This window comes from Balearica regulorum, chromosome 9, assembly GCF_011004875.1.
Source record: "Balearica regulorum gibbericeps isolate bBalReg1 chromosome 9, bBalReg1.pri, whole genome shotgun sequence".
NCBI classification, from domain to species: domain Eukaryota; kingdom Metazoa; phylum Chordata; class Aves; order Gruiformes; family Gruidae; genus Balearica; species Balearica regulorum.
Genome location: NC_046192.1, coordinates 20,756,220 through 20,771,738, shown reverse-complemented (window position 1 = coordinate 20,771,738; position 15,519 = coordinate 20,756,220). Strand labels below are relative to the sequence as shown.

The window sequence follows — 15,519 nt, the reverse complement described above, 5'->3', positions numbered from 1 at the left end:
GGGGAATATATTCAAGTTTGTCTTACGTTGGATTTTATAAATAAGGACTAATGTTAGTATTTTCTTTTCAATATCTACCTGAAAGTAAACAGAAATGTACAGGAGCGGCTGGTCTTGCTTTACCGTAGCAGAAACACAAGTAGGATAGCAGCTTCCACAGGATCAGCGTGCTAAATACAAGACAGATCTGTAGTAGTAGAAAAAATAGGTAACAAGTGGAGTCTGTCTAGCAGTTGGATGGCCAAAAGGAACGACTGACATGCCAAGGACAGCTTGTTGTTCCCACCGAAGGGAAGAGGAGTTTGGTTTATTTATGCAAAGTGTGTGAGTGGAAGGTCAGCGCTATGACAGTGCTGTACCGAGGTGAACCGAGCACACATGCATGCAGCTGGGCTGAGCCTGCAGAGGCTTCAGCTGTCTGTAACCGTACAGCTTGAGCAATCCATCTCGGTCTCAAATGAGAGAAATTAACTGTAGTAATCAGAAGTAGACCAATATATATATTTTTTTTTCTCTGAGACAAAAAGTATGCAATTCAGCTGTTGGTTACACTGATACCTGCACCATTCATCCCCTTCAGGAACAGAGTTCTAATTAGAAGCTATTACAAAAATCAGGAGATTTGGTTATGGAAGTATTTTGTATTTGGAAGTAATTTGTATTTGATTCATTGCTTTTCAGACTTTTGAGCCTTAGATGTGTGTTGTGTATTTCAGCTTGCTGGATCATGTTTGTTATTGAACAGAAGAACTTTTTTATATGTAAGATTCTGTTGACTCCAAAACACAATGTAAATCCCACCAATTTTTGCAATAACTTAAAATACAGCTAACTAGTAATTCTCAAATACTGTGTTCTATGCTCTAGAATGCTTATTGTCATTGATTTTCGTTGTTTGTGGTTGTTCTCATTTTACTATGCTCTTGTATGACATGTATAAATTATCGGTGCTTTTTAACTCGTGAAAGTACGTAGCGTTTGTCATTTTAGCTGACTTTGATTAAACCGCGGTGCTGACAGCAGGCCGGAATCCCAAGTGGTGCCCCGCCGTCTTTGTTTCGGATCCCCCTGAGAGCGCTCCGGGCCCGGAGGCCGTCCGTATCGTTCCGGGCACACACGGCGTTTAAGCCGGTACCTTCCCCCCGTGCAGCGCTCAGCTCCAGAGCCCGCCAGGCGTGCGCAGAGCCGCGGCGAGCGGTCCCTGGGTGCGTCCGCGGGGCTCTGTCCCGGCTCCATTTCGGCGGCACCCCGCCGCTTCTCCCGCCCCGCCTCTGCCCTGGCTGAAGATGGCGGCCGCCCCGCCCCCTTGGGCCCTCAGGCGGGGCCGGGTGACGCCAGGCGGAAACGGAAGCGACGTCCGCCCCCGTCCCGGCGGCGGCGGGCGAGGAGAAGGTGGCGGGGAGGGCCCCGGCAGCGGCGCGGCGGTTGCCGGGTAACGGCAGAAGCAGCCGGGGCTCCGTAAGTGACCGGGGGCGGGCAGGGCCGCGGGCTGCCCGGTGCTTCTGCGGCCTGGGCCCTCGCCTCGCCCGGGGCCGCGCCGTCCCCTCAGACCTCCCCCGGGTGGTGGCGGGGCAGGGCCTGCCCTCGCTTGGCTGAGGGGACAGCGCTGACCTCCAGGCGGTGGGGAGGTTGTGAGCCGCGTTTTATGGGGAGAAAATCTCGTATTTCGAGAACAGACCGCACCAAATCGGTTTTAAACCTGTTCCTGAGCTTCGTGAGCTGCTGTCGGCCCGTGTGGTGAGGGGAGGAGACAAGAGTTGGTCAGGGTAATAGAACCGGCATAAACTAAGCTTACTGGCGCTCATTGTGGTTGGGAGTTTTGGTTGTGTGGGTTTTTTTTTTCTTTTTTTAATGGGTGAGAAGCGTGTGCCTTTTCACGCACACGGAGGTACTGAGTGTTGTGGTCACTTTTATGTAACTTTTGTTGCAGTTTCATAATGGCAGAAGCTACCGTCTCTCCACTGAAGCACTTTGTGCTGGCTAAAAAGACAATCACCGCCATCTTCGACCAGCTGCTGGACTATGTCACTGAGGGAGCAACTTTTGTGGAAGGTTAACTTTTGACTTGAACGCAAGGGCTTTGTCTGTTGATTTCAGTATGTTTTACAGCAGCGCAGTGTACATTACGACATATACCAGTATGTTGCTTGCGTGAGCGTATGCCTTCAGAAATAGTCACGTTTGACATAGGTTTTTTTTTTTTTCTTTCCAACTTAGGTTAGCAGGAATGCCTAGGATGGTTACATATAAGAAAAGCTGATTGCATTGCTTGGGCTGGTAACCTAACCTCCTTTCTATGAGGGTGAAAGCTTAACCTTTCAAGCGTTTATAGTTGTTTTGCGGTTTCTTTTGTATAGAGGAAAGGAAAAACAGGTTCTCCCATTATTCAGTAGGAAAGTACATCAACATGACATAATGCAAAGAACTACTGGTTGCACCATCGGAAGTTGTAGCAACGTGGAGGTGCGTGTGTCACCACATGGAGTTGGTTGCTCATCACCCTAATGAGCTCTGCAGGGAGAAGGTAGCCCAGCCTGGCTGGCGTATCCATGAGAGGGCCTGGCTTTCCTTTGTGAAGGAGGCAGGTGTTGTTGCAAGGACCATGGCACATCAGCGCAGCAGGCTGTGTTCGTGGGCTTACTGAATCCAGCAGTTAGATTGTTGATTCGTCTGCAGTGATTTATGACAGATTTCACAAGTGCTTGCAGTGGAACTGTTAGATGACAAGGGCTAATATCAGTGTCTGTAGCGGGGTTTTGTTTGTTTTGTCTTCTTACTGCTGTATAATTACAATTTACATAGATCTTTGTTGGCATGTAAAGTACTGATAATCTATATCTTGTATCCCAGAGCATGTACTCTGTACGTGATTGCTTTTATGTTATTCTCTTTCTATGTGTAGCAACATACAAGAATCCAGAGCTTGAACATGTAGCAACAGAAGATGAACTAGTGAAAATACAGGCATATAAAAAGAAGTTAGCTGTCATTGGTGAGGTGCTTTCACGGAGACACATGAAAGTGGCCTTTTTTGGCAGGTAATGAATGGAATTACCAAAATTTTAATTTGATATTTCCCCCCCCCCCCAGCAGGGCTTAGTTGTCCATATTTCTAATTTAAATGCACTGGAATTAGTGCTTCATTATAGACTTATTGTTTGAAATATAATACTTAAAACCATGTACACTGTTATCTAATTGATGCTGAATATTTCTTTGACATCTTGCTTTGTGACGGTAGATTAGTTATGTATGTCTTGTTATATGTTTTTCATCGATAAACTTCGTAAAATAATTATCCTGTACAGATCCATTATTTGGCTCGGGAAGGTTTGAGTTTGCCATCTTCTCCAGAATAGCTTTTCTTTTCCTATTGTGGTGATTTTGTTTGTTTAGTATCTTTGGGTTTCATCTTTGTTTTTCTGGACTATTACTGTTAAGAAATTTTGTTTGTATTTGATCACAAGTACTGAAAAACTAAACTTTGAGCTGCTTGTGTTTCTGTATATAAGCAGCTGAAGGAAAATAGGTAAGAGATGGGTGTCTTCTGGTTTTATCGTCAGTCTGATAGATCTGTGTGATGATTATAAGGGATAACAGTAACAATGTACGGTGCAGCTTACAGATCAATCTGAATGAAGCTATGAATTTCTGCTCTCCTGAGTCACTAATTAGGAAAAGTTCTAGTTCACAGTCTTTGGTGGTATTACTACAGAACAAGTAGTTAAACCTTTTGCGTATTTAGATCGCATTTCCAAAGTTATGGGTGATTTAAATTCACTTCTGTTCTGAAATACCCCCCCATATTTTCAGTATTTGAAAGTTTTTAACTTTGTTCAGCTTGGGATCATCTCAGCTATATTTTTTTTATTTTTGCAGCAGGAAAAAAGGGAGTTGAAAAGAAAGGTATTTGTTGCACCCAAAATGTGTTACTGCATAAGAAGTATTCCAAAGAGATGCTGTCAAGTGTTTAGAGCCAAAGCACTGAGTTTTTGTGTGTCTCTGCTCATATGTATTGTGTTTTGGATTTCAGTCTCGTCTTAGTGGAAAGTCTTAGGTTTTCAGTGAGAAATTTTGAGTGGGTCTTACCACTTCTAATGAATGTCTGCATTCCAAACATCATGCTGTTCTGTTCCTATGGAATGTGGAGGGTGTAAAAAGACAATGACAATCTGCCTTACTGAATGTGAAGTCAGATGTAAAATAGCGAAGTCCTTCTAAAAGACTATGGTTCCAGTGCTATCAAATGCTTTTATGTGCCTGATTAGTCTGACATCTGTTAGCCCACTTTGCTTCAGGAAAATTGATTTTTCTGTGCTTAATTCTATAACCACATGCTTGAATTTTTTTTCTAGAGTATGAATCTTCATGTTTTAGTTCTAAAAATTCTGTAATAGTATTGGAAAAAATGTGTACGATAGTGGTCTTACCTTCACTTTGCTAAAAATAGTTCAACTATTTAAAGAAAAACAGTGAAAGGGTCTGGGATAAAGAAACTAGTTATATCTCAGCCTTGGTATTTCACAAAGTTAGAAGTTGAGTACATTTACAAGATGCGATGTGTGATAGAAGTTGCTTTTGCAAAGGGCAGAAATTCAGCACAGGAAAAAAAGAACTTAACTATCCCTCTGACATTTTGAATAAATTTATAAACTGTTGTACAGTGAGCACTGAACTGTTTTTCCAGAAGTAGCAGCTCAAAAATTAGTTACAGTCTGTGTAACCTCATACTGTTGTGTAATAGTTAAACCTCAGTTTTTTATGGGTGAGGGGAGAGGGTTAGTGTGAAGTAGGACATTACTGAGAACTTCAAGTTCTTGCAGAATCTTGAGTTGGTGAACAGTTCATTTTAATCAACAGGGGTTTGATGGTTAATGTAGCTACCTTTTCCTTCTGAAATAAGGACAAGGTTAAGTTCCATTATTAAAGACAGCATTTACATTATAAGGATTATGCACAATAAATACACTTGAAGTTTTTCTTTGAACGTTGTTTCATGTCTTAATGTAGGAATCCTCATTCATTTGAGATTATCATCCATTAAATTGTTCTGAGTGGTCATTGTTGGCTGGGATGAGAATTCCAGGACAGCAATGCTTTGAAACATATCTGAAGGCAGTAATACAGCGATGCTCTTTTTGCACCTCATCTCGTGCCTTGGAGATTTTATCAGAAGCAGCAGTTCTTTTCTGTCTGGTAACAATCAGGTGTTTCTCTAAAGACAGGTTAAGTTGCTGAGGTGGTAATTTCACAAACGTTTTAAGGAGTCATCATTGATTGCCACCATAGAAAGTAATCCTTCCCTGCCTCTGTCATGCAGCATTCCCCTCTAGCATTCCCTGGAATTCCTTTAGCTTTGCTGTGAGCGGGAGTGTGGAATTGTTGTCTGATCAGAACATAATTGTGCCCAAAATGCTACATAGATGTTTCAATCGGTACTTTTCTACAGGAATACTAGGGCTGGCGCAGAGAAGAGGGCAGGCTGCCCCCTTATGTGGGACAGCGTGCTGTGATTTAGCAATTGCTTTAATCTAAGGCCTCTTTTTATGCTAGATGCTTTTCCTGGCATAGCAAAGTTGAGCCGCTATCTTTTACAAATTCCTGACGCAGATTGAGGTATAGCAGATAAAGCATGCTTCCCGGTACAGGTTGAGCTTGTTAAGCCAGTATGTGTTAATGCAAATGAAAATTGGTTTTCTTGGTTGGATAGACAGTGTTGATACTAAGAAAAGTTTTCAGAATTGGTATTCAGATGAACTTTTCCTGCACCCCTTGTATTTTTTCTGGCAAGCTATGCTGTACTGGCTTGAAGCTCTATCACCCGAAACAGCTTCCAGTATGTGGGTCTGATGCAATTAAATGGGGCAATTCAGTTCACGACTAAGGTATGTGTAGTGCTGCTATACTGTACTCAGAGTGCTTTTATTTTCCAACCCTCTAGAACGAGCAGTGGGAAAAGTTCGGTCATTAATGCGATGCTGTGGGATAAGGTACTTCCTAGTGGGATTGGCCACACAACTAACTGCTTTCTCAGCGTGGAAGGGACGGATGGAGATAAGGCTTATCTTATGACAGAAGGGTCAGACGAAAAGAAGAGTGTCAAGGTACGGTTTTTGAATGATTAATGCTACTTTTCACAGTACCTATTTCTCAGAAGATCTATCTTTTAACAACGATTTCAAGTCTAACAAGTATAAGGCTTAACTCATTCTGCCTTTTTAAGCTCTTATTTAGGAGGGAATAACTAAGATGGTCAACTTTACAATTTTTCTTGGATATTTCAGAGAAACAACTCACGTGTGTCTGATTGTAGCATAGCATACGTTGAGTGATCTATTTGTATAGCACTGAGAGTAAGATCTGTTACTTGTTAATGATTTGGAACATCTCTCTCATTTGGTCTTACGGTGCTTAGCTTATTTAGCTGCTCACGTTGATACATTAAACCTCTGAGGCAAGTTCATGATGGTGCTCAGTATCACGCACTCTAGCCCTGTAAGAAATACCACTTTGTGGCTCCAAAGAAACTCCTGTCTGAGTTTCAAGGCACAAGTCATTCTTTAGATGCTGGTGAGTCTACGAGGTTAAAAAAAAATTTAAAAAAATCCTAAGTATTCACCAGAAGGAAGCATGAATTCTGCTGTCCTTTTCAAGATAGATCCTGTCCAGGTTTGCTTGAGAACCAAATTAGACTGGTATACAGACTTGCTTTTGGTGCGTATTCCTGTTTGTCTTCTCCTTATGCTCTTTATAGACAGTCAATCAGCTTGCTCATGCACTTCACATGGATAAAGATTTGCAAGCTGGCTGTCTCGTCCATGTCTTTTGGCCCAAGTCAAAGTGTGCTCTGCTGAGAGATGATCTGGTCTTAGTGGACAGGTATGTTTTCTGTTTTAGTAAATATTTTCTTAAATAAATTAGCCATTACAATGTTAGAAAAGAGACTGGTTTTAATGATTGATGGTGTTTGCTTGTTAGGTTGCCAAATTATTGAAAAGTGGGGGTTTTTCTTGCTTTTTTTTTTTTTTTTTTTTTGCAAATACAGAGTTTGTTCTTTTGTATATACTGCTGCCTGTCATCACCCCACTGATACTGGCCTTGTGACAGTTGGAACAATCAAGTGTCTTTGAGCTGAATAAGGGACTAGCTTTTGGCTGAGGATACTTCCACCTTTGAAAAAAACCAGTATGGGCATGTGAATAGGGTTGTTGCAGCAACAACCTTTTGCCCGTCTCCTGTCTTTATAAAACGCTTCAGACCAATCATATGAAATGTAAGCAATTTGGACTTCGTTTTTAAAAGCTTCTGATTAGAGTTGAAGTGCCTATGTATCAAAGTAATGGGTGACCTCAGAATGTAATTGTGACTGTCGTCTGATTGTGCCTGTGTGTTGGGCTAACGTTTCCTACACTTTGTGTGTTTAAAGAATTCTGAAAGCTGTTTTTTTGCCTATGACAAATGCCCATATTCCTGGCCTCTTTGAGATATGACCTGGTAATATTTTTTTGAAACTATTAGGTGTTCCATATGTAATGTGTGAATCAACGTAGGTTGAATTTCTGAGTAATTCACTCAAGTGTGAGTGAATTTGTAAGTATGATTTCTTCACATCCAGCAAAATAACATTCAGAGCATATTTTGAAAAATTGTAGTGCTTTTTGTTGCATCCTTTGAAATCACTGGGAGTTTGTCATTACTTTCTTGGGTGCAAGCTCAGGACGTGTTAGTCACAGAGCAAGCCAGCCTGGCTGGCACAGGGAGCTGGTTAGTTTGATGTACTGCTGGACTGCTAATCTTACACAGTTGTGCTGTCTCCTTGGGCACTTGTGTGTAGCACAAGTATACTGGAAGTCCAGAAGGGATCCTTACAGAGTTATGTTATAAGGCACGATTTGATCTGCAGAGTCTCAGTTGCTAAAGGTGTGATGTAAAGGGAAAAGAAAACAGCCTGGAATCTAAGAGAACAGGTAATTGTAAGGAGAAAATAGTCTTTTTACTGTTAAACAGAGCAAATGAGAACCAGCAATAAGTGAGGTGTTGCAAATGTGACCTAATGCTCACGTTCCACTTACTTTTGAAAAACCAACAGCACTGTAGTTTAAGCTTCATTTTAATTTGTTATTAAATCTATGCACAGCTTGTATAGCATATCACTTTAAAGAAGGCTTCGATTAATGGAAAAATATTTTATAAACAACTGTCCTTTTTGATTAAAATCTAAAACTTGGAATATGGGGAGGGGGACCATTCTGTGATACTGCCTGGATTTCTAACAGACTGCCTGTCACTTTTCATGGCTATTATACTCTGCATATTTATTCATTAGAAATTGCATTTGGGAATGAATAGGTGGTCCAGTGAGTGACTGATAAATGCTAAATGGTAATTGACTTTTGCTGTGTTTGCATTAAGCTTGAGTTAAGCATCAGTCAAAAGATACAAAGCATTGTATCTTTTTTTTTACAAGGCCCTTAGGCAATCCCACTCTATTTTTATCAGTTTCTAAAAATCAAATACTCCTTTGCTGGATAGATGTGAGTTTATGGGGTTTTTTTATTCTCAACAGCCCTGGCACAGATGTCACTACAGAACTGGACAGCTGGATTGACAAATTCTGCTTAGATGCTGATGTCTTTGTCTTGGTTGCCAATTCTGAATCAACTCTGATGAACACGGTATGATGTGCAATGATTTTACATTACTTCTTCATTTAAATACTCAGCAGTTCCATAACTGAAATGGCTTCTCGTAGACCTTTACTGAAGTTCCCGTGAATTATTGCACTTGGATCTTGCAAATAGGACTTGGGGGTGTGAGGCAGGAAACAATGTATATCCCTCACTAGGGAAAGGAGAACCATGTTTCTTACCAACTTTGCTTACTCTAAATTGAGCATCACATTTGTCCTTTCTATCTCCGTTTCTTTTTTGATGAATGGATGACATAGTGCTTGTCTCGCTTTACAGTTTGTCGGTATTTGTCAGCTTGAAGACATTTGTATTGTCAAAGAAATAAATTACGTAGTATTTCATATCCAGAAGTTCAGTGAAGTACACAGAGTAGGTGAAGGTAGTTGAATTTCTGTCTTGTTCCTCATGTGCTCTTGCCTCAGAAGGTTCCTTGTGTTGATACACCTTGTGTTGAGGACAAGTGCTACAGACTGCCCTTGTTGGACTGGTTTTTTCTTCTGAGGATGCTAGTAATAAGCATTCATGTTGCATGGTTCTGTGCAACATGGAGAACTGAAGATGTTTTAACACCTTTATTCTGTAAAGCCTTGTTTGTTTGAAGAGAGAGAAGACTTCTACACACCTCACAGCCTAAATATTGTATGACTTGTAGAAGGAGAGCATACAAGGTGGCCACAGGAACTGGTGTGATACTCAAAATACAAGACCAGAGATTTGCTTTAATTTTGTAGTGATCTCCAGTTTTGACTAAACTAAGTATATTGTGAATGCAAACAGCATCAATATAAGGTTGCTAAGTTATTGGAAGTGGGATTGCCAGAATGTAGTATAATGCTACTGAGAAATCTCTTGAAGACTTTTATCAAGCCTACTGTAGACAAATAAAATGCTCTGATTGTTCTGACATGCAGTGTCTGAACTTTCTAATTATTGAGGCAATTTTTAATACAATAAAGAACTGAATGGACAAAGACAGTATTTCCTTGCGCTCTAGCAAATTAAAATAGTTGGGTAGAAATCTGAGAAGAACATAAAGTGAGTTTAAAAACATTACATACCATCTTCTGAGCCAAATCCGCAAAGACTGAAATACGAGAGAGATGTGATTTAAAAGGAAAGAAGATTCTGACAACATTCAAGGCAAAGAGAGTATTTGGCACTACTATGGCTTTATCTTCTCCATTATCTCACGTGAAGGTTGCTTTTTGGCTTTTAGTATGGAGGGAGTCTAGAAATTGTTTGCATTATGTTCATACCATAGTTGGTTTGGGGGTTTTTAATTAAAAAAGAAAGAATAGGAAAAGATTGTTTTTTTAGTGAACGCCTCATTACTATATGGAAACAATAAGGACCTGTATGCCAGATTTCAGTTTGGTGTAATGAAATAACAGGGAAAAGGCCATGTTTGATTTGGTTCTCTTGTTTGCTCAGGAGAAATGAACCGTTAAAAATAATCTGACTGAGATAGTAAATATGCAGGAAAGACATACAGGCTGTACATCTACTGGAAGATTCTGTTAATTTTGTATTTGTCTGATCCTTAACACTCAGTCACAGAAGTGCTACTCTGCTTTTTAATGCATTTTTTTGGCCAATCTTTATTCCTTGTTGGGCACAGCCGAAAGCTGCTAAATAGAAATAGGTTAGACTTGCAGTTTGTTTGAAGCATTAAAGTCTTGCTGAGTTTTTTTGGTTGCCATGCCTATAAATCCTCGCTTAACACTGAGCTCCTTGTAATTACTAGAATCTGGAAGCAACCAGTGTCCAGGGTGTATATTAGAGGGAAAGGAAGTAGATCATAGTTGTGATTGAGGCTTTGGCTCAGTAAACAGCTCTTTTTCTTCTTTTTAAGGTTTTCAGCCTGGTAGACACAAATGAAGTTGCCTTTAAGAATTATGTAACTGCTCTAAAGCATTTGTGTTTTACTTTGCATTGTGGCAAATGGTAATTTCTTTCTTAATCTATGCAAATTTATCCTTGAGGTAAAGCAGATGATAACTATGTTCTCATCCTCCTTAGGCATTATATTTACCTCTCACCATAAAAGGTTTGGGAGTACTTGGCAGGTGCTACACAACCACAGATTTTTTTTTTTTATTATTATTTTTTTCATAAATGTGATTTTTCAAATATTCCTTCATAAGTTCTCTTCAAAGTTGTTATTTCTGCAGTAGTAATCTTGTTTACACATGCTTACTTTCTGGGTGATGGAGACTAATGTATCTCCAGTGTCGTGTCCAGAATATGTGGTCGTGTCCTGCTGCAGATTCAAAAAGCTTATGGCAGCACAGAGATCTCTTCTGTTTCAGCTGTGCTGAGGGGGGATTCACTCCATCACAACTTACCCATTGTGACAATGAAAACAGCAGTGATGGGTGGTAGGCACAGGCAAGGGACCCAAATACGTTTTCAGGTACATGCATGTCTTATTTTTAAAATTAAAATATTTATCAATAACTTTTTTCCTGTGGCTCAAGCCGTACATCTTCATATGGAAATATAACTTGGCTAGAGTTCAAGCTGATGTTGCCTAGTTAAAGAATGCAATTAGCAGATGTATTTCTGGATATGGAAACCAGATTTGGCAGGGTGAACGTGAGCATCATGGTAGTTCCAATAAGGAAGACTTCACAGTTTTAACCAGGTGTCTTATTTAAAAAATGAAGTGAGCAGATACAGTCATGTGTTGTGTGTTCTTTTTCCCTTCCTCCCTTCCCCAGCAATATTTTGAGTGTCACACACTTGCAAACAAATTTGCTAGAGGGCTAGAAGTATCAAAGGAGATGAAATCTTGTGATAGTAAGAGTGAAAGGAGCGGAAAAAAAGACAGTAAATGACATGACGTATAGAAAAATAGAAATATATAAAATTTTCCAGTGTGTTCTAAACTATTTGTTTGGGAAGTTTTCTTAATTTATATTTGTACCTGTTTTTAGAGAGGCTTGCAGTATCTCTGACTTTTAACACTGGCATCAGTTTTAAGACTTTGGTGACTTTTGAACTATTATAAGCCTCTTTTGTGTTGGATATCTGTGGGTTTTAATGCTAATGAATTCTTTTTAATAAAGTTCTTAAAAGCTGGATTAACTTCAGAATCTGTTACAGAAGAATGCGTAACTCTGGTTTGGATGTCTGGGGAGTTTTCTGTTTGTGCTTTAATTCTTAGGAAAAGCATTTTTTCCATAAAGTGAACGAGCGACTTTCCAAGCCAAATATCTTCATCTTGAATAATAGATGGGATGCCTCTGCATCAGAACCAGAATACATGGAAGATGTGAGTGACTTGACGGCTCTTATTTGGGTTGATTTTTTTTTTTTTAAAATACATACATACATACATATATATATAAAAAAGAAGATGATTCCATGTGCATAAAAGCATGCTAAATTGCCTAGGTAATACAGTTATTGATATGAAAACACCAGCTTTGTCTTATTCTTTTATTAATAAGTTATATGGTTAGAAAATGAAAATAACTTATTCTTTGTTAAGACCAAAAAGCAACCTGCAATTCAAAGTACAATATATGCAGGCAGGTGGTACTATGAGGAGCTTGTTTAGAACCTTTTCCTTCCACAGTTAAGCTTGTTTTAAGTCTTCTTTTATTTCTGTAATGGTAATGCAGCCTGAGTGAACAGATTACACATGTATACATGCATAGAGTAGCAGGCAAAGTACAGTGTTAGTAACAGTTCAGTATGCTCCTCAGATCTTTCCAACGGCCACCAGCTTGCAGTGATACTTATTTCTCTGTATATGGGAAATGAAGTGGTTACCTCAGTAATTGACTGAGATATCTGACTTACATAAATACAGACAGTTGTAGAAGAAAGTATTGTTGCTTCCCGGAGCATTTAAATGGTTAAAAGCAGCTGCTGCATGCATCAGTAGGGTTAGAAGGCATCTGCTACCTAAGAGGTTGTCTGTTTCTGACTCTGTTCTGATTTGATGACGGCTCAATTTTTGCATTTTTCTCATGAGCTTTTTACCTTTTCCTCAGGTGCGTAGGCAGCACATGGAGCGCTGTCTGACTTTTCTAGTTGATGAGCTCAAAGTTATTGATCCTGTGGAAGCGAGGAATCGCATCTTTTTTGTTTCAGCAAAAGAAGTTCTGAGTGCCAGGAGACAGAAGGCCCAAGGAATGCCGGAGGGTGGTGTGTAGAAACTCTTGCTTTTCCTCAAATACAGAAAAATATTGTAAAACCTGATAAACAAAAATATTTAAGATGCAGTCACTGCTGTGAGGTGTTGCTCTCTCCCTTATGGTCCATTATGTTTCACAGGTGGAGCTCTTGCTGAAGGATTTCAAACAAGATTCCAGGAATTTCAACATTTTGAGCAGATATTTGAGGTATTTATAATGGGCTTTTTAGACTGCCTGTTTTTTAATGCAAAGGTAGCTCTTGCTTATGCTTAGCTTAATTTTACTGAACGTAACCCATGTTAACAAGTGAGGGAATGTAAGGTATTCAAACAGTGTGACAGCTTTGCCTTATCTGTGGGCTCTGATCATCTGTTCTCACCTTGAACAGCAGGTAGTTGTTAGAAATAAGTTTTGTTCAGTGAGGGAAGGGACCAAAACTGGACTCTTAGCTTGTGTTTTAAGATTTCAGTATAGTCTATATAAAAAGAGACGATACTTTTAGAAAGGAGTGTATCACTTATAACCATGAGCTGGTGAAACATTGGCTGTACAGTAAGCCTTATTTTGCTCTGAACTTGTAGCTTTGTAATTCATTGTAATTCAGGACACAAATAGTAAGAAATTCTGTTTCACCAACGTAAATCTAAATGCTTACTTGCATTTCTAAAGCCAAAGTTTTGAAATTATCACCCTTATCTACCACTTACCTCTGATACTCTGAACACTAACACTATTTTTGTCATCCTTGTTGCTGTACAGGATCCGTCCTTCACCCTCACTTTATCTATATTCATAACTAGAGTTTACAGTTTCTTCAGAAATAGGACTGGCTAGACAGTTGAGTGATTTCTTTGTGATAGGATCCATTTGTCTTGCTGAATTTGATAACTAATTATTTAAAGCCATTCTTGGATATCTTAAGGAGGCATCTTGGGTATACCTTGATTTTTTTGTGTGGTATGTATCGGCATATCTCATGCAACATGAGCCCGAACAGTATGACTCTAGTTTGTATACAGCAAATCCTGAAGACTGCTCTTGCATGTTTCAACCAGTAATTCCTTGTTTGGTATATTTTTTTTTTTAAATCGTACTGCCTCTGTGAAAAGTATTTCTTCTCTCGTTACAACAAGCCTGTTTAACCTTAGCAAAACTGAGTTATGTAATGATGTGTGTATATCAAAAGGTGTTTAAAATAACAGCTTGAATCAGTCTTGCAAAAGCAAGAAAATGTCAGACTAATGTTTAAATTCAATCCACACTCTTATGATAGATGACTGAGTTGTTGAAATGATTGGTTCAGAGTACTGGCAGGGCCTAAGTCCATGAGGCATGAAATTTCTTGCTTTTGTCACTAGTTGTAGCCAAACGTGGGTTTGTTTGTAATTTTTGTCCTTAGAATTATAGTATGAAACTTTCACCTAGTAGGAAAAAAGTGGAAAGTAAACTTCTGTACCAGTTATCATTCTTTAACATATTTTGCCATGTGCTGTCCCCAAAGCTTTTTTGACTAAATCTCTTATAATTAGTTAAGCACTCAACACTCAGGGTATTTCAGTATTAAGATAGGCATACGACTTATTAAATTATGTGATGCTATGAGTGCTCAGCACATGTGTAAATCAGATGTCACAGTCTCAAGTTGGCCACCAAAATGAGAAGCATCCATCACAAGGTCACAACCATGACAAGTTTCTTTGGCAGAGGCAGGGACAAAAAACAATTCTGTGACAGCACTGTATGGCCTTAAAACAACTTTTTTCTTCTTTCACATTATCTGTTTCATTTGCTGCACACCTTCCAACTCCAGCAATGAGAGTGGATTCTGTCATGTTTTTCCCTGCTCAGCTGTATTTCATCCTGAAATCATAATGAATGGCTTTGAATAGGAGCGTGATCACATCACTTAGCACATGTTGTCATGCTCTTTACATTACAATTGCCAAAGCAATTTAAATTTTGAGTGTCTGATGTTGCAGCATCTTTCACATTCAGGTTTTGTGGGCAATTTCCTAACTTATAATAGCATTTTATTTGCTTTTACAGCAAGGCTGATACTTCAGTGGTTCACCAGGTCTGAAATCTTCAGACCTAATACTCAAATTACTGTCACTTCGACTGATGGAGTAACTGATGACAGTAGTATGCTGGTGTCAGTTATGCACTTTTGACTAAAGCGCTTTGCATTTACTGTTTCCTGACAGAGGAGCTGCAGGTCCCAAGACTCTTGGATTACGCTCCAGTGTGTGAAAGGGAAGGGATGAGAGCACTGATGCTTCTGTCTGTCCTCATCAAACACTGACCCCTTCTCTGCCTCAGTCTGTCTTGCCTTTAGCTCCTTGTCCCTGTTGAGGAGCCCTGCTCAGACTTTCCAACCATCCCCTGCGTTCTTTCGTTCAGTTCACGTCTCTAAGCTGTCTCATCACCTCGTAAACCAGTCCACATGTTGCTCCATGTTCCCACTGGCTATATCTGCTGGTTTTGCTCCTCATGGATTCTCTCACCCTGCTTTTGTCTTCACTAAAATTGGGTGTCTTCTTCCTCTTTTCCACATGGGCTGAGGAGAGGAACTGTTACTTCTCCAGTACTTTCACATTCCTGATTTTAGTATTGGTTCCCCAATAGCGGAAAGCCTGTTCATCCCAGGACTGATATGAGCTCAGTATAGCTAGAATCTTTACCAA

General features: G+C 39.7%; 1 protein-coding gene across 2 annotated transcripts in view; it reads left to right on the top strand.

Annotated features, from left to right (window-relative positions):
- The first annotated feature begins 1,338 nt into the window (after nucleotides 1-1,338).
- Nucleotides 1,339-15,519, top strand: part of MFN1 (mitofusin 1) — a 28,259-nt gene continuing 14,078 nt past the window's right edge. Inside the window, exons 1-9 of one of the 2 annotated variants that reach the window (XM_075761513.1) lie at nucleotides 1,339-1,458; nucleotides 1,931-2,052; nucleotides 2,903-3,038; nucleotides 5,942-6,104; nucleotides 6,755-6,879; nucleotides 8,567-8,675; nucleotides 11,857-11,964; nucleotides 12,692-12,845; nucleotides 12,975-13,042. In XM_075761513.1, the coding sequence (XP_075617628.1) occupies nucleotides 1,938-2,052; nucleotides 2,903-3,038; nucleotides 5,942-6,104; nucleotides 6,755-6,879; nucleotides 8,567-8,675; nucleotides 11,857-11,964; nucleotides 12,692-12,845; nucleotides 12,975-13,042 (978 nt within the window). In that variant the 5' untranslated portion in view covers nucleotides 1,339-1,458; nucleotides 1,931-1,937. The other variant, XM_075761514.1, reaches the window with a different exon arrangement.